Source organism: Hypanus sabinus, chromosome 23 (genome assembly GCF_030144855.1).
Source record: "Hypanus sabinus isolate sHypSab1 chromosome 23, sHypSab1.hap1, whole genome shotgun sequence".
In the NCBI taxonomy this organism is placed as follows: domain Eukaryota; kingdom Metazoa; phylum Chordata; class Chondrichthyes; order Myliobatiformes; family Dasyatidae; genus Hypanus; species Hypanus sabinus.
Genome location: NC_082728.1, coordinates 20354794 through 20372669, shown reverse-complemented (window position 1 = coordinate 20372669; position 17876 = coordinate 20354794). Strand labels below are relative to the sequence as shown.

General features: G+C 39.7%; 1 protein-coding gene across 2 annotated transcripts in view; it reads left to right on the top strand.

Moving 5' to 3' along the window:
• Positions 1 to 17876, top strand: part of LOC132380015 (transmembrane channel-like protein 7) — a 64935-nt gene that overhangs the window by 3999 nt on the left and 43060 nt on the right. For both annotated transcript variants that reach the window (XM_059948469.1, XM_059948470.1), the window contains 4 exons: positions 3182 to 3269; positions 8941 to 9196; positions 13981 to 14129; positions 16262 to 16423. In XM_059948469.1, the coding sequence (XP_059804452.1) occupies positions 3230 to 3269; positions 8941 to 9196; positions 13981 to 14129; positions 16262 to 16423 (607 nt within the window). In that variant the 5' untranslated portion in view covers positions 3182 to 3229. The remainder of the gene's footprint in view (positions 1 to 3181; positions 3270 to 8940; positions 9197 to 13980; positions 14130 to 16261; positions 16424 to 17876) is intronic.

Genomic DNA, 17876 nt, shown 5'->3' with positions numbered 1-17876 from the left:
TGTAGTATTTCCAAGTTGCTAAGCCAGGCCAGATTGGGAGAAAGGAAGAGGGTGTCAATTAACTTCAGGGCGATATCGACAAGCTAAGTGAATGGTGAGAATGTGACAGCCGGAATCCAACATGAAAAATGAAGTTAGTCACTTTCATGCACTTAATATAAAATGGGTATTTATGAAATGGTGAGAGATTGAGTAGGTGATGTTGATATTCAAAGGAACCTTGTATTCATGTTGCTGAAGACCAGTGGGTAAGCGCAGAAGGCATTTCTGGAATGAATTTATTAGGAGATGATTTGCATCCATTTGGACGATAGTTCTGGTGCAGTTTTTATAGGCCTTGATGAGACCGCACCTGAAGATACTGTAGTTTGGTATCAGTAGCTGGACAACTTGACTATATGGGACTGTATTCCTGGGAATTTAATTCTGTTGCCATTTTTACAGATACTTCAGCACTTACAGTATGTAACAAACTACTTATTAAGTGTCTTAGTGATAACATTGCTGGAGCATTCCATGACGGGAAACTGAATGAGACATGGTAGGCCTCTCAATGAGGACTGGGGTGAGAAAGAAAGATGCGCCCATTTGCAAAGACTTTCTGTATGCCGGGTTTTCACAGATGCTTCCTTTCAGCATGAGCAAGGTTTAACTCAATGAGGATAAGAGCAGAAGGTGAACGAGAGTTCAGCGGCGTCCGCCTCGGTTTGACCGGTTGTTCCCTCTCTCTTGCTCGCTGCTGCCAGAGGAACATGCAGGAGTCTTGGGTCTTGGGCAATTTGTGGATTGGACTCATTTTTAGAGGACTCTGCAGTTCATGTTATATGTGTTTCTGGTTTCTGGTTACACCTTTTTTCTATTTTGTGCGATTTTGATCAGGTCATGTTGACACAGAGTGGCACTGTGGCCTGCAGTCAATAAATGACACAGCGCTAAACTAGACTGAACTCCACTAGACTCTGTGATTTGATGTTTAATATTCTGTGTGTTATTCACTCTTTTTTTTACCTTTTGTGCGATTTGTTCTTTTTTTGTGCATGGGTGGCTGATGATTTTTTTAAAGGTTTCCATGGAGTTTCTTTGTTTTGTGCCTGCCTGAGGGAAGATGGATCTCAGGGTTGTGTACTGCATGCATGCTTTGATAATAAATGTTCTTTGAATCTTTTGAATCTTTGAAGTGGCCTCTTCACTCTGAGGCAGCCCAGGATGCTGGAGATTTTCAATGGCTATTAATGTCTTGAGGGATGGATCCTGATAATCTAGTGTCACCTTCCAGTTTGGTAGCTGCTCAGAGTAGTTCCCGCTTCCATCGCGCCTGAATATTTTTTTTGCTTTAATTTTATTTAGAAATACAGCCTGGTAAAAAATCCTTCCAGCCTATCAAGGCCACTCCATCCAATTACACCCATATGACCAATCAACTAGAAGCTTGTAGGTCTTTGGAATGTGGGAGAAAACCTGGGCACACGGAGGAAACCCAAGTCATCAAGGGAAGAACGTAGAAACTCCTTACAGACAACGGTGGAATTGAACCTAGGTCGTTGGCACTATGATAGTGTTACACTAATCACTAGACTACCATACCACCCTTAATAGTGGTGAGCATCACTGGTCTCTTCAAGCTGTGATACCAGTGCCCATCTGTCCTGTGATATGTGCCTAGCATCCAGTATGTTAAGAGATTCCACAGTGGAGTACAGTGTAGTGCACAACCTTGCAAAGCAAAGGCATTCGCCAAAGATGAAAGAAGAGAAACATAGAGACCTGGAGCACAGTAAGGCCTTGGTTGAAAATCACAGGACCATAAGAAGTAGGAGAATAATGGTCTTCTATGGAAAGATCCCTACTCAACAATAACAGACTCACTACTCAGGTTAGCAAAGGAGGGAGACAGTTTCTCTCCAGGCAGTAAGCAATCCCCTGATAAAGAACTTCTTTTCAGAAGCTTACAAAACCATGGTCCTCAATGATTCTTCTCCATATTTCAAGTATGGAGTATGGACCTCCTCCATACTTCAATCATTTCCACCTTCATAAGACATAACTAATCAATTAAAAGAGTGCAAAATATTAATTTGCTTTGCAAGTCTATCTGCACTGACTTTAATCCCTGATCCAGTTATTTAAGTGACCTACCACATCAGTATTTTTTGATAAGTGGAAGGACCAAGGCCCTAACACAAAGCACAGTACATGTTCCACTCTGCAAATATAAATAAACCAACAACTTAAATGCTGGCTTGCCAGTCAAATGCCTTAAGAAACTGGCTGCAATACTCTGGCCACCTGAGAAGCTGTTTATTGATGGGACTTCAAAAAATCTGTTTGGGTTCCCTATTAACCTTTGTATTTTGCCCAAGCCTTGTTTCAAGTGCTAACCTATGTAGGAACCTGTCCAATGTGGAAAAGTTGTGGACTTGGAATAAGAGTGTCAATCTCTTCTGATGCTGCAGCCAACTCAAACACCAACCTCTTCAGTTCTAAATATCTGGTTCTTTCACCTAATCACCATGTTCTCAACAGGGGATATCTTTGTGAAAGTCTTCCTAGTAATTTTTTAACGTTAAGGTTGCTCTATAAATGTAACATTTAATTGCTTCTTTCTGACACACTTTCCCTCCAGTGAAAATTACAGTTATTTTTCCACATTTGGCTAGCAGAACCTTAAGCAGGCCAGGAAATAAAAATACACTGCAGATAAAAACTGTCCTACAATCTTCTTTATTGTGGAAGTACTTGTGGTGATGCAGGGGAAAAAGAGTGGCATATGTACAAGATAAAGGAATTGGAAAACAGAGCGAGATAAGATGTAGGAAATATGGCAGGATGGTCCACTAATAGCTGCTGAAGTCAAAAATAAATCTAACACTGAGTGCTGGAAACTATATAATATTCTCAAAATGTGAGCTTCTGTTGAACCATATTACAAAATGCAGGAAACTGAACAAAGGATGGGGCAGAGAAATGAATGCAGTTCAATTATAACCTTTAAATTCGGAAGTTCTTTTGCAGATTGCTCTGCCTGGTAGCTGCATTTCATGCAACAGTTGTTTTCTATTTGGGGAAGTTCTGTTGTGTTTCTGTTTCCTGTCACATGATGATTTGGCTGATGACTTTTTAGAACTGCCAGGAATGGCTATGTTTTGAGTGATGGCTGAATTGTAATGTTACCTCTCCAAAGAAGATCTCGTCCAGTATTTGCAAACACTCATAAGAATTGTTTCAGAACATGGAGCAAGGAACGGCAGACTTATCTGATGCAGAATCAGGTGGGTCGGACATTTACTACATTGAACTGAAAGTTTAAGTAATGCAATTTTGATATCTGACAGTAAACGGGCAGTTTTCAAAGTGTATGGTTTCTCTAATACATTTAACACAATCGTAATTGAATCTCAGTTGGCTTTATATTTTTTGAAAGGTAATATCATAAAAATCACAGGTTTTACTTTATTAGAATAGAATATTGAAATCCATTATTATGTTTTATCACACTCAACTTCTCTCGAGCGTAGCCACCAGCAACTTACTGACTACAACTACTTCCGGTACTTGACAGTGCAAAGTGTGAGCAAGCCACATGGCTGGCATTGTATTGCCAAATTTTCTACAGTTTTTCTGCCTCTGTTTTCTGTGGCTGCTACCTATTTTTTTCCCACAGAGAAAATGATGAGAAAACTGGTTCTGACATACTTTTCTTCATTTATTCAAGAGATGTGGGTTTCACAGACTGAGCCAATATTTAAACACCCTCCCTTAATTGTTCTAAAGTGACTGCAGTGCTTCATATGGGGTTATACCCACCATGCTGACAGAGAAGGAGATCCTAGGATTTTGACCTGGCAATGATGAAGGAACTTAGTGGCCACTTTATTAGATACACCTGTATATCTGCTCACTAAAGCAAATATGTAATCAGCCAATCATGTGGCAGCAACTCAATGCGTAAAAGCATGCAGACATGATCAAGTGGTTCAGATGTTGTTCAGACCAAATATCAGAATGAGGAAGATGTGACCTAAGTGACTTTGACTGTGGAATGATAGTTGGTGCTAGATGGAGTGGTTTGAGCATCTCAGAAACTGTGCAATCTGCTGAGATTTTCATGCACGCAGTCCCAACAGTTTACTGAAAATGGTGTAGAAGAACATCATTGAATACACAACACGTTGAACTTTGAAGGTGGATGGACTACAGAGAGCAGCAGAAGTCCACAGACATATACTCAGTGGCCTCTTTTTTAGGTTCTAAAGATACCCTAGTAAGGTGGTCATTGAGTATATTTCCAATTTAGAATGATATGTGACCTTGGAGGGCAACCCACATTGTGCTGTTACTATGATCTTGCTGCCCTTCTTAGTATTTTTCTTAAACTTCATTACTTTGTTATTTGAAATACTTTACCTGAACAACACTCAAATTGTAAAATAGTGCAATTGCATATTGGAAAGTGGATGAGAAAGGTCAAAAGTGAGTTGTATTACAGGCATAATATTTTAGTGGTCAGGATTATTGAATTAAAGGAATGATTCAAGTTCCTCTATGGCAGCTGTGGAATTTAAATGTAAGAAGTTAAAAATCAGGAATGAAAATAAGTGTCCTTTTAAATGACCTGCCAAACCATTCATTTCAGGACAAATAGGGATGGGCAATTAGTGCTGGTGCCCCTCATCGTCTGTAATATGAATAATTTGGTCTTAAAGTCAAGAATGCCATGAATGCGAATGTGTGGGCTAATAAGACTGTGTAACACTGTGGTGAAGTGAAGACTTTGTCACACATAGAGGCAACGCTAGGTAACAGATATGTGGAGGTTGGGGGAAGTGGTTTGCGTTCCAAGAAAATGGTTCATGTCAAAACTTCCCTTAATATGAAGCTACATCACTATGTCATCTGCATATGTGTCAAGGAATAAAAGTTGCAAGACATTCTTTCTTTCTTTACCTTTTTTTGAGATAAATTTAGTAAGAGTTAATTTTCATTTGGTAGCCCAGATTCTTTTGGTAGTGATTTGTGGATTTTGAAAGGGCAAATTTCCATTATTCGAACTGGCATAACAATGGGGCCACTTATATCTAGAACAAATAAAAAATATCTTATCCTTTTTTGTCAAAACATAAGAAAGTTGACATTTCCTCCTTAGGGTAGAATATTTGGAAGGTGATGTTGTGGGATTAAACCTGTCTCCAATCACTCTGCTCCACAGATTATAGGTGGTGTTGATTTGACGTTGAGTTGGAAAGGAAGAGACAGTGACATGAATTGGGTGGCAGAGTAGTGTGGCGGTTCGAGTATCGCTTTACAGAGCCAGCTGTAATACTGAGGTTCAATTGTAGCTACAATCTGTAAAGAGTTTGTGCACTCACTCTGAGACTGCATGCAATTGCTCTGGGTGCTCTGATTTCCTCCCACATTCTAAAGACATACAGTGATGGTTACTAAGTTGTGAATATGCTTTGTTGACTCCAGAAGCGTAACGACACTTGCAAGTTGCCCCAAGCTCATCTTGAACTGTGTTGGTCTTTGATGCAAATCATCCACTTCACTGTCTGTTTTGATGCACATGTGACAGATGAAGTAAATCTTTAATGTTTAACTTTAATCTTTTCTATCAGCCACAGAGTGATGGAACTCACCACTGATCCTAAATAAAGTCACCTACAAGGTTCTAAATTTCTGTTCAATGGATTTCACCTTTTCCGGCATGAATTGTATTCTGATGTCAGTTATAGGAGATTTCTGACATATAACAATCATGATATGAAGGTGGCCTAACAGCCAGACAATATGAAGAATCCTCATAGAAAGCAAATCAAGAACACAATCTTAATTTAAAGTTAACTTTTTAAAGAGTAAAATTTAAATTAACACCAGTCCTTGACATGAGGAGCTTTTGGTGGCTCTTGGCCTGTACTCACTGGAAGTCAGAAGAATAAGTGGGGATTGTATTAAACCCATCTAATGTTGAAAGGCTTCGATAGAGTGGATGTGGAGAGTTTGTTTTCCATGTTGGGGGAGTCTAAGGCTGAGAACACAGCCTCAGAATAGAGGGACAAGTTTTGTATGGAGATGAGGAGGAATTTCTTTTGCCAGAGAGTGGTGAATCTGTGGAATTTGTTGCCACAGGTGGCTGTGGAGGCCAACTCACTGGGTATACGTATTTAAGACAGAGGTTGATAGATTCTCAATTAGTCAGGGCATGACGGGATGTGAGGAGAAGGTAGGAGATTAAGGCTAAGAGGAAAATGGATCAGCCATGATGAAATGGCAGAGCAGACTTGATGAGCCAAATGGCCTAATTCTGCTCCCATGTCTTATGTGGTCTTAATGCTTTGGCATGGACTAGATGGGCTGAAGGGCCTGTTTCACTACTGAGGTGTTCTATGACACTATAATTCTAGAGTCAATCCAAACAATTTTTGGATTATGGCATTATAAGATTGACATCTTCATGAAAATGATTCCAGGTTTGAACAGTTTGTCATATGAAGAGCATTTGATGGGTATGGAGTTGTATTCACCGGAATTCAGAAGAATGAAGGCAACCTTTTTGAAACCTATCGAATGGTGAAAGGCCTCAGTAGAGTGGATGTGGAGAAGATGTTTCCTGTGGTGGGAAAGCCTAAAAGAAGAGGACACAGCCTCAGAATAGAGAGGTGTCCTTTTAGAATGGAGATGAGGTGGAATTTCTTTAGCCCAAGAATGGTGAATCTGCGGAATTTGTTGCCACAGGCACCTGTGGAGGCCAAGTCTGTATGTATATTTAAGACGGAGCTTGGTAGATTCTTGAATGGTCAGGCATGAAGGGATACAGGCAGAAGGCAGGAGACAGAGCCCAAGAGGAAAAATGGATCGGACTCAATGGGCTAAATGGCCTAATTCTGCTCCTATACCATATGGTTTTAAAATAAAAATTGAATCATCCATAACAAAACTTTGCACTAATTAGTTTAAAATAATATTGAGTTTTGAAGTAGTTATCCTAAGGGAGTAAAGCTTTATATGTAGCATTAATTCTTTATGACCAGTCATTTGTTCAGAATAATTGTGGGTTACTGCCTAAGTAAAATGCCTCATTCAACTAGGCTTCATTGAGGATTTTTAAGAGAAAATAGTGCATTCATGATTATAGTTCTTGCCAAGTTGGTGATTGCAAATGATTACCATCTGCAAGACTTCAGCAGACTATCTCGTTGAGAAGGCGGCTTCCACCCACAGCAACCTCAGAATGTCTGAGTTTTATACATTTTGATTTCAGTTTGATTGTATAATTATTTTGAACACCATTGCTATAGTCACAAATTATCAACCATAAATTATTAACGGTTTCAGATGTTAACCATAACTTCCAGATTCCCTGCAGCACATGGCATGGATAATACATTATGTCTGGGAGCCAAAGTGCCAGGGGACTGAGGTAAAGACTAAGCTAGATGCTTAGATAAAAACAGGAAATGTTGGAATTACCCAGGCAATCAGTCTGCATCTGTGGTGTGAGGAACAGTTAATATTTTAAGTCCATGACACTTATTCAGAACTCTGAAGAAAAGGTCAATAAATTGACATGTTAACTCTATTCTTGTCTCCACTGATGCTCCTTGGTCTGCTGAGCATTTTCATCATTACCTGTTTTCATTTCAGATTTCTAACACTTGCAGTTTTAATTTTTTTAATAAGGGATTGGTACTTGAACTACAGCTGAACACCAAACTTCTCTGTATTCAATGACCAGAATGTGTTAATTCTTAGGTTTAAATCTCTTGATGGTCTTACCTCTCTCTGCCTCTGTAACTGCCTCCAAGATTCAGGTATACTTCTATTCAAACACATGATGTTTCCATCCTTTACAGCCAAGCCATCAGTTGTGTTTGTCCTAAACTGGTAAATTTCCCACTATACTACCCTCTTTTCTTCATGGCATGTTAAGATTTGAATAATAATGGTCCTGTAGAATGTCTTGGAAAATTTTCAAATGACCAATTGTTGGTCATTTGTTGTTGAATACAATATATACAATATATACCAGCAAGTGATAACTAATGAAGCAGGTTAATGAAGCACAATGTTTGTGGTCTTCTGAGGCTGTAGCATTCGGTGTGTTGTGTGCTCAGAGATGCTGTCCTACACATGCATGCAGAAACACGCATTCAGCTGTTGTAACACTTGGTTATGTGAGCTATTGTCACGTACCTGTCAGCTTGAACCAGTTTGGTTATTCTCCTCTGATCTTTCTCATTAACAAAACACTTGGCCACAGAACTCCCACTCACTGGACGTTTTTTTTTTGTTTTTCACGTCATCCTCTCTAAACTCAAGAGACTGAGTGTGAAAACCCCAGGAGACCAGCAGGTTTTGAGATACTCAAACCACACTGCCACGGTCAAAGTCACTGTTATCACAATTCTTTCCCATTCTGATGTTTGGTCTGAACAACAACAGAACCTCTTGACCATGCCTGCAAGATTTTATCAACACGTACAATCAAGCTGGATGAACTCAGCAGGTCGGGCAGCATTCGTTGAAACGAGCAGTCAACGTTTTGGGCCGAGAACCTTCATCAGAACTCATCCTGACTGCTGACTGCTCGTTTCAACAGATGCTGCCCGACCTGCTGAGTTCATCCAGCTTGTTTGTACGTGTTGATTTGACCACAGCATCTGCAGTGTACCTTGTGTTTCCTGTATGCTCTTATGCTTTGAGTTGCTGCTACATGATTGGCTGATTAGATATATGCATTAACGAGAAGGAATACTGATGTATTTAATAAAGTGGCTACTGAGTGTAGGTTTTCTGATCTGCACTAATAATAACTGAGCATTTTTTTTGTTTTAAAGTGACGAAGTATTAACCAGATGGTTACTTAATAAGTGAATATGTGAATATCCAGCATCTGCAGGTTTTCTCTTGTAAGTGAATATGTGTTTGCTTTTTTCCTAACAGATGGGAACTCTTCATTGAATATTTCCAATCACTCCTGCTGTGAAACCAGCATTTACCAACAACTTCCAAGTAACCAGTCAGTGAAAAGAAGATCAAAATCTGTGACTTCCCAAGATAAATGGCGGTCCTTCGTTGAGAATTCAACTGAGCTTTCGACTTCAGAATTCACATGTGACGAGGATGTGGATCTACTTGTGGATGGCAAGCAAGCTCTGAGAGAACTTCCTTTCGTAATGGCAAAGAGAAAGAAAGAGAGGTTAGTTCTAAAGTTCAAAGTTCAAAGTAAATTTATTATCGAAGTGCATATATATGTCACTATATACAATGCTAAGATTTAATTTTTGTGGGAATACTCAATAAATCCAATAACGAAAGATGTCACTAACTGGGCATACAAGCTGTGTAAATACAAAAAGAATGAAGAAATAATAAATAAGTGCATACATACATACATAAATATTGAAAAAATGAGATGAAGATTCTTTGAAACTGAGTCCTTAGATTGTCAGAACATTTTAGTGATGCTGCAAGTGAAGTTGACTGAAGTTTTCCCATTTGGTTCAAGAGCCTGATAGCTTGAAGGGTAATAACTGTTCCTGAAACTGGTGTTGTGAGTCCTGAGGCTCTTGTAGCTTCTTCCTGAGAGCAGCAGTGAGAAGAGAGAATGACCTGGGTACCTGGGTGGTGGGGGTCCCTGATGACGGATGCTGCTTTCCTGCCACAATGCTGCATGTAGATGTACTCAGTGGTGGGGAGGACTTGACCTCCGATGGACTGGGATGTATCCACTACTTTTTTCCATTCAAGGGCCTAGGTGTTTCCATGCCAGGCTGTGATTCAGCCAGTCAATATACTCTCCACTACACATCTAAAGAGGTTTGTCAAAGTTTTAGATGTCATGCCAAGTCTCCGCAAATTCCTAAGGAAGTAGAGGTGCTGTCATGCCTTCTTCATAATCACATTTACATGTTGGGACCAGGACAGGTCCTTTGAAATGATAACACAGAGGAATTTAAAGTTGATGACCAACTCCACCTGTGTGATTTCCCCAATGAGGACGGGCTCGTGGATCTCTGCTTTCCTCCACCTGAAGTAAAAAATCAGCTCCTAGGTCTTGTTGATCTAGAGTAAGAGGATGTTGTTGTGACAGAATTTAAATGACCTCCCTACCCCATGGGACAATAGTCCTACCTCATTGGACAGTAATGGTTATATTTCTATTTAATCAATTTGGTGAAAGATAGCCAGCTGTACTGCATTGTTGTTTATTCAACTCAATTTCATTTGGGTACCTTTTCTCAGTTTACATCACCTTCGCTAAACTGATTTAAGGAATATGGTTGTCAATTGGTATTGTTGACTGCTCTTGAGATACCATCTTCAACCACTGTAGTCCTTGCAGTGAAGATGCTCCTATACTGCTGTTTGGTGGAGTGCTCCTGGGGTGAGAGCAGTGAGGTCAGAATCTGTGTTTAGAACCATGGTTAGAACTAGTCAGATTGGAACCTAGGTTTAGAACCATTGATGTTAGAACCCGGGGTTAGAACTAGTTAGGTCAGACCTGGGTTTAAAACTAGTGAGGTCAGACCTGGGTTTAGAACTAGTCAGGTCAGAAACTGGGTTTAGAACTAGTCAGGTCAGACCTGGGGTTAGAACTAGTCAGGTCAGAAACTGGGTTTAGAACTAGTCAGGTCAGACCTGGGGTTAGAACTAGTCAGGTCAGAAACTGGGTTTAGAACTAGTCAGGTCAGACCTGGGTTTAGAACTAGTGAGGTCAGAAACTGGGTTTAGAACTAGTCAGGTCAGACCTGGGTTTGGAACTAGTCAGGTCAGACCCGGGGTTAGAACTAGTCAGGTCAGACCTGGGTTTAGAACTAGTGAGGTCAGAAACTGGGTTTAGGACTGTTGATGTTAAAACTTGGGGTTAGAACTAGTGAGGTCCGAACCTGGGTTCAGGACTATGATGTTAGAACCTGCATTTAGAACCAGTGAGGTTAGAATCTGGGTTTAGAATCATTGAAATTAAAACCTGGGGTTATAAACTGTGAGTCAGAGGCTGAATTTGGAGGTGGTAGCAGTCTGACGAGTTTTACTGTCTCTGTTGTTCTAGATGTAACAGATTTCACTTTAGTGAAGTGCTGCTGGAGAAGTTTTGGTGAGCTACTGCAATGCATTTTGTACTCCAAGCGGGCAGAGTGCTCTGAAAACAATGGAAGTGAATTTTTAGGGTGATGGGTGATAGATGAGGTTCTGGCAGGAACTGAGCTCTTGCATGTTGTGGAGCAGTGCTCATCCAAGCAAGCAGAGTGAATTCCATCACACTCATGGCATAAAGCAATACAGCACACGTACAGGCCCTTTGGGCCATTGAGTCCGTGCTGTCCGTGATGCACACCAAAGCTATTAGGTCCTGCGTTCCTCTAGGTCCCATCCTTCCGCGTGCCTGTCCATCTCCTTCTTAAATGGTACTATTGTATCTGCCTCAACCACCTTCCCTGGTAGCTTATTCCATACTCATCACCTTCTGTGTGAAAAGGTTGCCCCTCAAGTCCCTATTAAATTCTTCCCCTCTCCCCTCAACCCATGCCCATCTTGTCTATGATCCTCATAATTTCAAACATGCCATGCATTTGTCCCTCATTCCCCTATGCTCCGACGAACAAAGACCTTTCCTGGCCAATCTTTCCCTGTTACCCAGGCCCTCTAGTCCAAGCACCAACCTCCTAAATATTTTCAGCAGTCATTCCAGTTTAACCACACCTTTCCCATTACAGGGCGACTGAAACAGGATACTCCAAGTGCAGCCTCACCGGTGACTTACACAGTTGCAACATAGTTCAGTACGCAATGCCCTGTCATGCCTTGTAGATGCTGGAAACACTTTGCAGTGACATGCCATTTGGTACATATTACTGTGCAACTAGCCTGTAACTTGTGCTCACAGTCCTGGTATGATTGTGATTGATTCAATATATTTCTAGTTAATGATGACTCTTCCTGGGTGTTGATGGTGGGAGACTCAGTCTTCAAAATATTCAAAAGATTTTAGCGCATGTGCTGCCATCAAATGATCCGTCAGCACTTGAATGCCTTGGCTCCCAAATTGTCCATCCACTCTAATTATCCATGATCTCTGCTCTGAGTAAATTCCCATTACGGCTTTTCTTCAGCAGTCCCCTGTCTTGGCCGATTGGGGCTGGTGTGTGAGGTGATATGACTTGTGCTTCAGGACAATGGAGAGAATGTGATTAGCATAATGGGGATATTATTTCATGCTGAGGCAATCAGTGGATGAGTAGGGAGATGATTGACTTGTTGAGATTGGGAGTTAGTCAGGAAGATAAATAATGAAAAGTCAGTAGTTTTAAGTTCCATTGTGCTTAAATGTAAATTTGTGTATGTAAAATACAATTTGTAGGCCATTGTATTTATTCATATATGCTCCTACATAATATCTCTGGCAACATTAAACTGAAACACAGTCATTCCACTAATAGGCCTGGTCATTTTATCCATAAGGCTTAACTATAAGTTTTTAGTATGGCAAACCTGTGGCTCAGATTATTAATGGAATCTAAACAATACCATATATTATCACATTTGAGGTCCCCGATGATTTTTGAACTGAGGTCAATAACTTGCTAGGTGGAGATGTGTCTCAACCAAAGGAGATGTAGGGCACTCCTCCCCCCCTGCTAGCCTACAGGTGTAGGACCTGCTTAGCTTCCCCCTGCCCCCTCCCCACCCCCTGCTCAGGGTCATGTGAAACCATGGGAGCAGGTGGTGCATATCACAATTCCTGGTTGTGTGACTACTGATGCCAGGCAGAAATCTCTGAAACGTATTGATAATGGCTGGGGTCACCCGTCTAGTAAAGACACTGCCCAGAAGAAGACGATGGCAAACCACTTCTGTGGAAAAATTTGCCAAGAACAATCATGGTCATAAGACCATGATCCTCCACGTCATATGACACGGCACATGATGATGATGAAATAATGTGCATCCTTTCAAGGAAGGAGTGTGTATTATCCTTTGCTACAGAAATTTGATATGTTTATCACTTTTGTATGCAGACTCGTAACCATGGTATGAAGTTTTGCTCTGGTTCAGACATGCAGATAATCAAGTAAACAGATTCTTTTCTTCCTTTCTGACTATTTCAGGATCACTGTCTGTGCCTGTTTCAGAAAACATTTTAACCTTTTAACACTTAGAACCGCAGATTGAACATATTGATTGGAAAAATGTATTGAATTAACTTCTTTTAGTAACGAACAACTCTCAAGTATGCTGTTGGATTGTTATATAATTGTTATTTTCTTTGTAGTTTTAGTTTCATATGCTTGTTTGTATTTTTATATAATTACCTATATACATGAAATTGTTCAGTGTGTTCTTTAGTAGTTGCAGTTTCCTTGTATCTTTCTGGAAACGTCTTCATTTTAGTGGGTATTGAATTACTGGAATAGGAGCTATCTTATTGATTGATTTAATCAATTGAATTTGGATGGAATTTGTGCCATCAACAGTCCAATATAAGTGGGCCAGACTTTGTTGGTTTGCTCTCCTTTGTCTTTGTTCTTCCCCCCTGCCATTAGGTTCTCTTTGCTCTTTGCTGTCTTCCTTCCCTTCATTTCCTTTGTTCTCCTAATGCTTAATAAAATGATCATAAGTAACAAGTCTTATGCCATGTTCTTGACTTCTGAAGAACCTTGGATCACAAAAACATCAGGATCCAACAAAGCCTTACCAATGTCTTCATTTTTGGGCTGTAAATAGTTAATAATAATCTCTGGTAAAGAGTCCCCTACAATAAATGAGGGCTTCAGATCACAATTTTCCTTTCCAGGCGTGATTAAAGATGAATCTGTAAGCAATCAATTTCATTATTTCAGTCCTGATGAACCATGTTAGCTTGAAGTTCAACTGTTTATTCCTCTCTATAGATATGGCCTGACCTTGCTGAGTTCCTCCAGCACGTTGTGTGTTTTAATCTCATTATTTGTTCTAAGAATTGATCTTTTACTTTTTGCTCAGGAAAAAGAGAACATGTGGCTCAGAGGTACTCAGCAGTTGGGAAACATGGAAGCAAAGCCAGCAGAAATCACTGAGGCGGCTGCAGGAGGAAGTGAGAAATGCCATATCCTGGTTAGAACTGTGGAAGAGGTCACTGAAAGAAATAGAAGGTATTAGTGACTTCTTCATTGTGGGATTGCATTCTTAGCACAGTCAGGAACAAGGTGTCTAAAGTTGGAAATGGCTATTAAGTATGTGTCACATGAGAGGAAATAATTTAGAAAATCAATCATTACTGCAACTCAATCCCAGTATCTGAATATAGCTGTTAGAAGGGAGCACTATTTTTAAAGCATTCTTGTGCAATTAGTTTTTTAAAACTTTGTAAATTGAACACGTGATGAGGTTCAGATGAATTGTAGGATGTTTATTATTAAGGGAAGTCTACAAAGTTTTATTGAGAATGTTAGTTGATTGATGAAGAGAATAAAAGATATCAGGGAGTTATTCATAAAAATAAAGGAATGAATTATGGAAATAATTGTCATTTATCCATTAATACTAAGCACCTTTAGTGACCTTTGCATTCAGTAGCCAAGGAAATAGCTTTCTAAGTGTATCAACTGTTGGGCCCAACACATGAAGACAAACAAGAGTGATCTTAGAAATAAATTTAAAACAGCTGCTTTGCAACTAGAAAAATGCAAAATGACAGCTGCTGGAAATCTTATCTAAAAATAAAAAATACAGACAATTCTTACCAGATCAGGTAGTGTCTGTGGAGTAAAGCTTCAGTTCAATGATCTGAAATATTCTCGTGCATAGTTACAAAGTTAAAGTGTAATTATACTTTTCTCTACGGAAGTGCTGCACATTTAGCTTTTTCTGTCTTTATTGCTGAGAAATGAGCACGGAGGACTTGGTTCCAGTGGAACTAACTGGGAAATGCCAGCAACTTTGCATGGAACAGTTGGCACATAACATGAATACCATCAAATGTGGGACTCCCAAGGGAATGTGGAGGCTCTGATCTTGTTGGCCAATTCTACCAGCAACTTACTGCTGCACCTGAAGTTCAACAAGGAAGCAGAAGTTTGTTTCAGTTCCTCAACATTTGCACAAGGAATCTGCTTGTGGTTCTTTCCCACTAACGCACTGGATTTAGTTTATCTGTACTCATGAGCCACATTGTTGCAATGTTTAATGTGTTTAAGCTTATTGTCTTTGTACATTTCTTACTGCAGGTGTGATAAGATGGCTAAATCCAAACATGGGTTTTCATTACTAACTTGAAGATACCAACAGATATTTGAGTATAAGAACCATAAGATATAGGAGCAGAATTAGGCCATTTGGCCCATCGAGTCTGTTCCGCCATTTCATCATGGCTGATCCATTTTCCTCCCAGCCCCAATCTCCTGCCTTCTTCCCATATCCCTTCATGCCCTGATCTTTCATGAATCTATCAACCTCTGCCTTAAATATACATAAAAGCTTGGTCTCCACAGCTGTCTGTGGCAATGAATTCCACAGATTCACCAGTCTCTGAGTAAAGAAATCCCTCTTCGTCTCCGTTCTAATAGGACACCCCTCTATTCTGAGGCTGTGACCTCTGGTCTTAGACTCTCCCACCTCAGGAAACATCCTCTCCACTTCCACTCTATCAAGGCCATTCACCATTCAATAAATTTCAATGAGGTCATCCCTCATTCTTCTGAATTCCAGTGAATACTGGCCCAGAATCATCAGACACTCTTCATATGACAAGCCATTCGATCTGGGAATCATTGGCATATAATATAAAAAGAATCGGTCCCAACATAGACCCCTGTGGAATACCTCTATTTTTCAAAAAATAGTGCATGATCAGGAAATTTAATGGTGATTTTCATGATCAGCAGTCCAAAATCCGTAAGATACACACAAAAATGCTGAGGAAGCAAAATTTAATGTTTAATATGAGACTTTTAGAACTTTGTTTACTGAAGGGATTGAGAAAACATCATAGACTGATCAGCACAATCTCAATAGATGATGGAAATGGATTACTTCAGTTCCTACCTTAATATGAAGTCCAAAGTTGAACATGACTTAATTGAATGCTGAATATAATGACAGATTTAATTTTCCATTTGTTCTAAGAATAAATGAAAAATATTGCATGTTGAAGCACTTTCTTGAAGGTGTAAAAATACTTTGGTTAGAACTACTATTCTGGAGAGTAATTTAATTTTCAAAATCAAAATAATACTGTATGGCACCTTACATTAATCTATTGCATCACAATATGTTTTGGACTTAGGCCGCTTTGGGACTGGCATCCAGTCATACTTCACATTCCTTCGTTTCTTGGTTTTCCTGAATCTTTTGGCATTTCTTTTGGTCGGTGGCTTTGTGCTCCTGCCTTCCATCTACATAACCAACATGAAACTCAACCAGACAGACACGGAGCGCATAGAAAATAGTGAGTCTATGATATGTGTCAAATTTTATGCCATCATTATGCATAATAATGTACTATGCATGTTCATGTTCAATTGCAAAAACTGTTCAACTGTGACAGGTTAAAATGATTAATTTTCTTTGCCTCTGCATTACTATCCACCTCTTTCACTTGCTAAATGAATGGATGTACAAATTGCTGTCAGAATTCAATGATTTTGGCGATTTATTCTTGGAATGGTTTGTGTAACAATCATTTGTCAGTAATATCTGAGGTGATGGAGGACTTCAAAGTTATTAAGTATAACTGAGATTTTGTTTATACATTTTTTCTCATTGCTTTTATTGGTTTTTGCTTCTGATCAAGTTAATTCGTGGTGCTATTGTTTATTTTGAAATATCTCTCTGGTTTCCATTTGTTTTATTTTAATTCAAAGGGGAAACTTTTGGAGGCATTAGTCCATGCTATTACTATTTCAATTGTCCTGCTTGCTGGTTTGAAGCTGAGATAACCGTGAAGGTGCCATGAAGAATTGGTCAAGAATTTTTTCTGATAAATGGAGCATTCTTTATTCACTCTCTAAATTTTACGTTGAGTCATAGAGCATTACAGCACAGAAACAGACCCTTTGGCCCATCTAGTCTATGCTGAACTATTATTCCTCTTAGTCCCATTGACTATTGGAAGTGACTGGTCAGATTCTCCCCAGGTTACGAATGCCTGATTTAAGGACAATGCAGGTGAGCATATGGGGGACCAGCAGGATGGATGTGATGCCTGTTGTGCTGCTTCAGGCATCTTCTGCTGTGTGGGATGAGGCATCTCTGCATGCCTTTTCTCCCACTTGGGCTGGGTTGAGTTGAACAGAGCTGAGAAGGTTGAGCAGATTCCACCTCTTACGGAGTTTGCGAGGCCGATTGGTGCTTCCATCACAGCTGTAACCCACTCCCATGTTGCTTTTGTGGATTTCCAATTCATAAACCATCCTCAGAAACATGACCTGTACAATATTTCAGAAGTTCAGTTCCACGAATCTTCAACTAAACTGCAAATATTAGTCTCAAACCAAGTATCATTACTAATTTTAATGGTGGATTTCATCCAGGCAGCATAAAATTTACTGTGCATTGTTGGAATACCTGTACTTTAGTTAAGAAGATGATTTTTCTTCATATTTAATTACAGGCATCCACAGCAGACCTAGCCCATTATTTATATTTTAACAATTTCTACAGTGTGACATTATCTGAATTGTCAAAATGCTTTTCTTTATAATCATAGGATTGAAAAGATTAAGGGAATTTCTGATCAGTGCAGTCTCGTATATTGTTCCAATGACTTCAAGGCTGACTTTATTGATTTATTTGGTTATTGATTGATTGACTGACTGACTGAATGATTGATTGAGACATCGCATGGAATAAGCTATTCCGGCTGCATTGACGTAATAATTTTACTCTGATGTGAGTTCTTG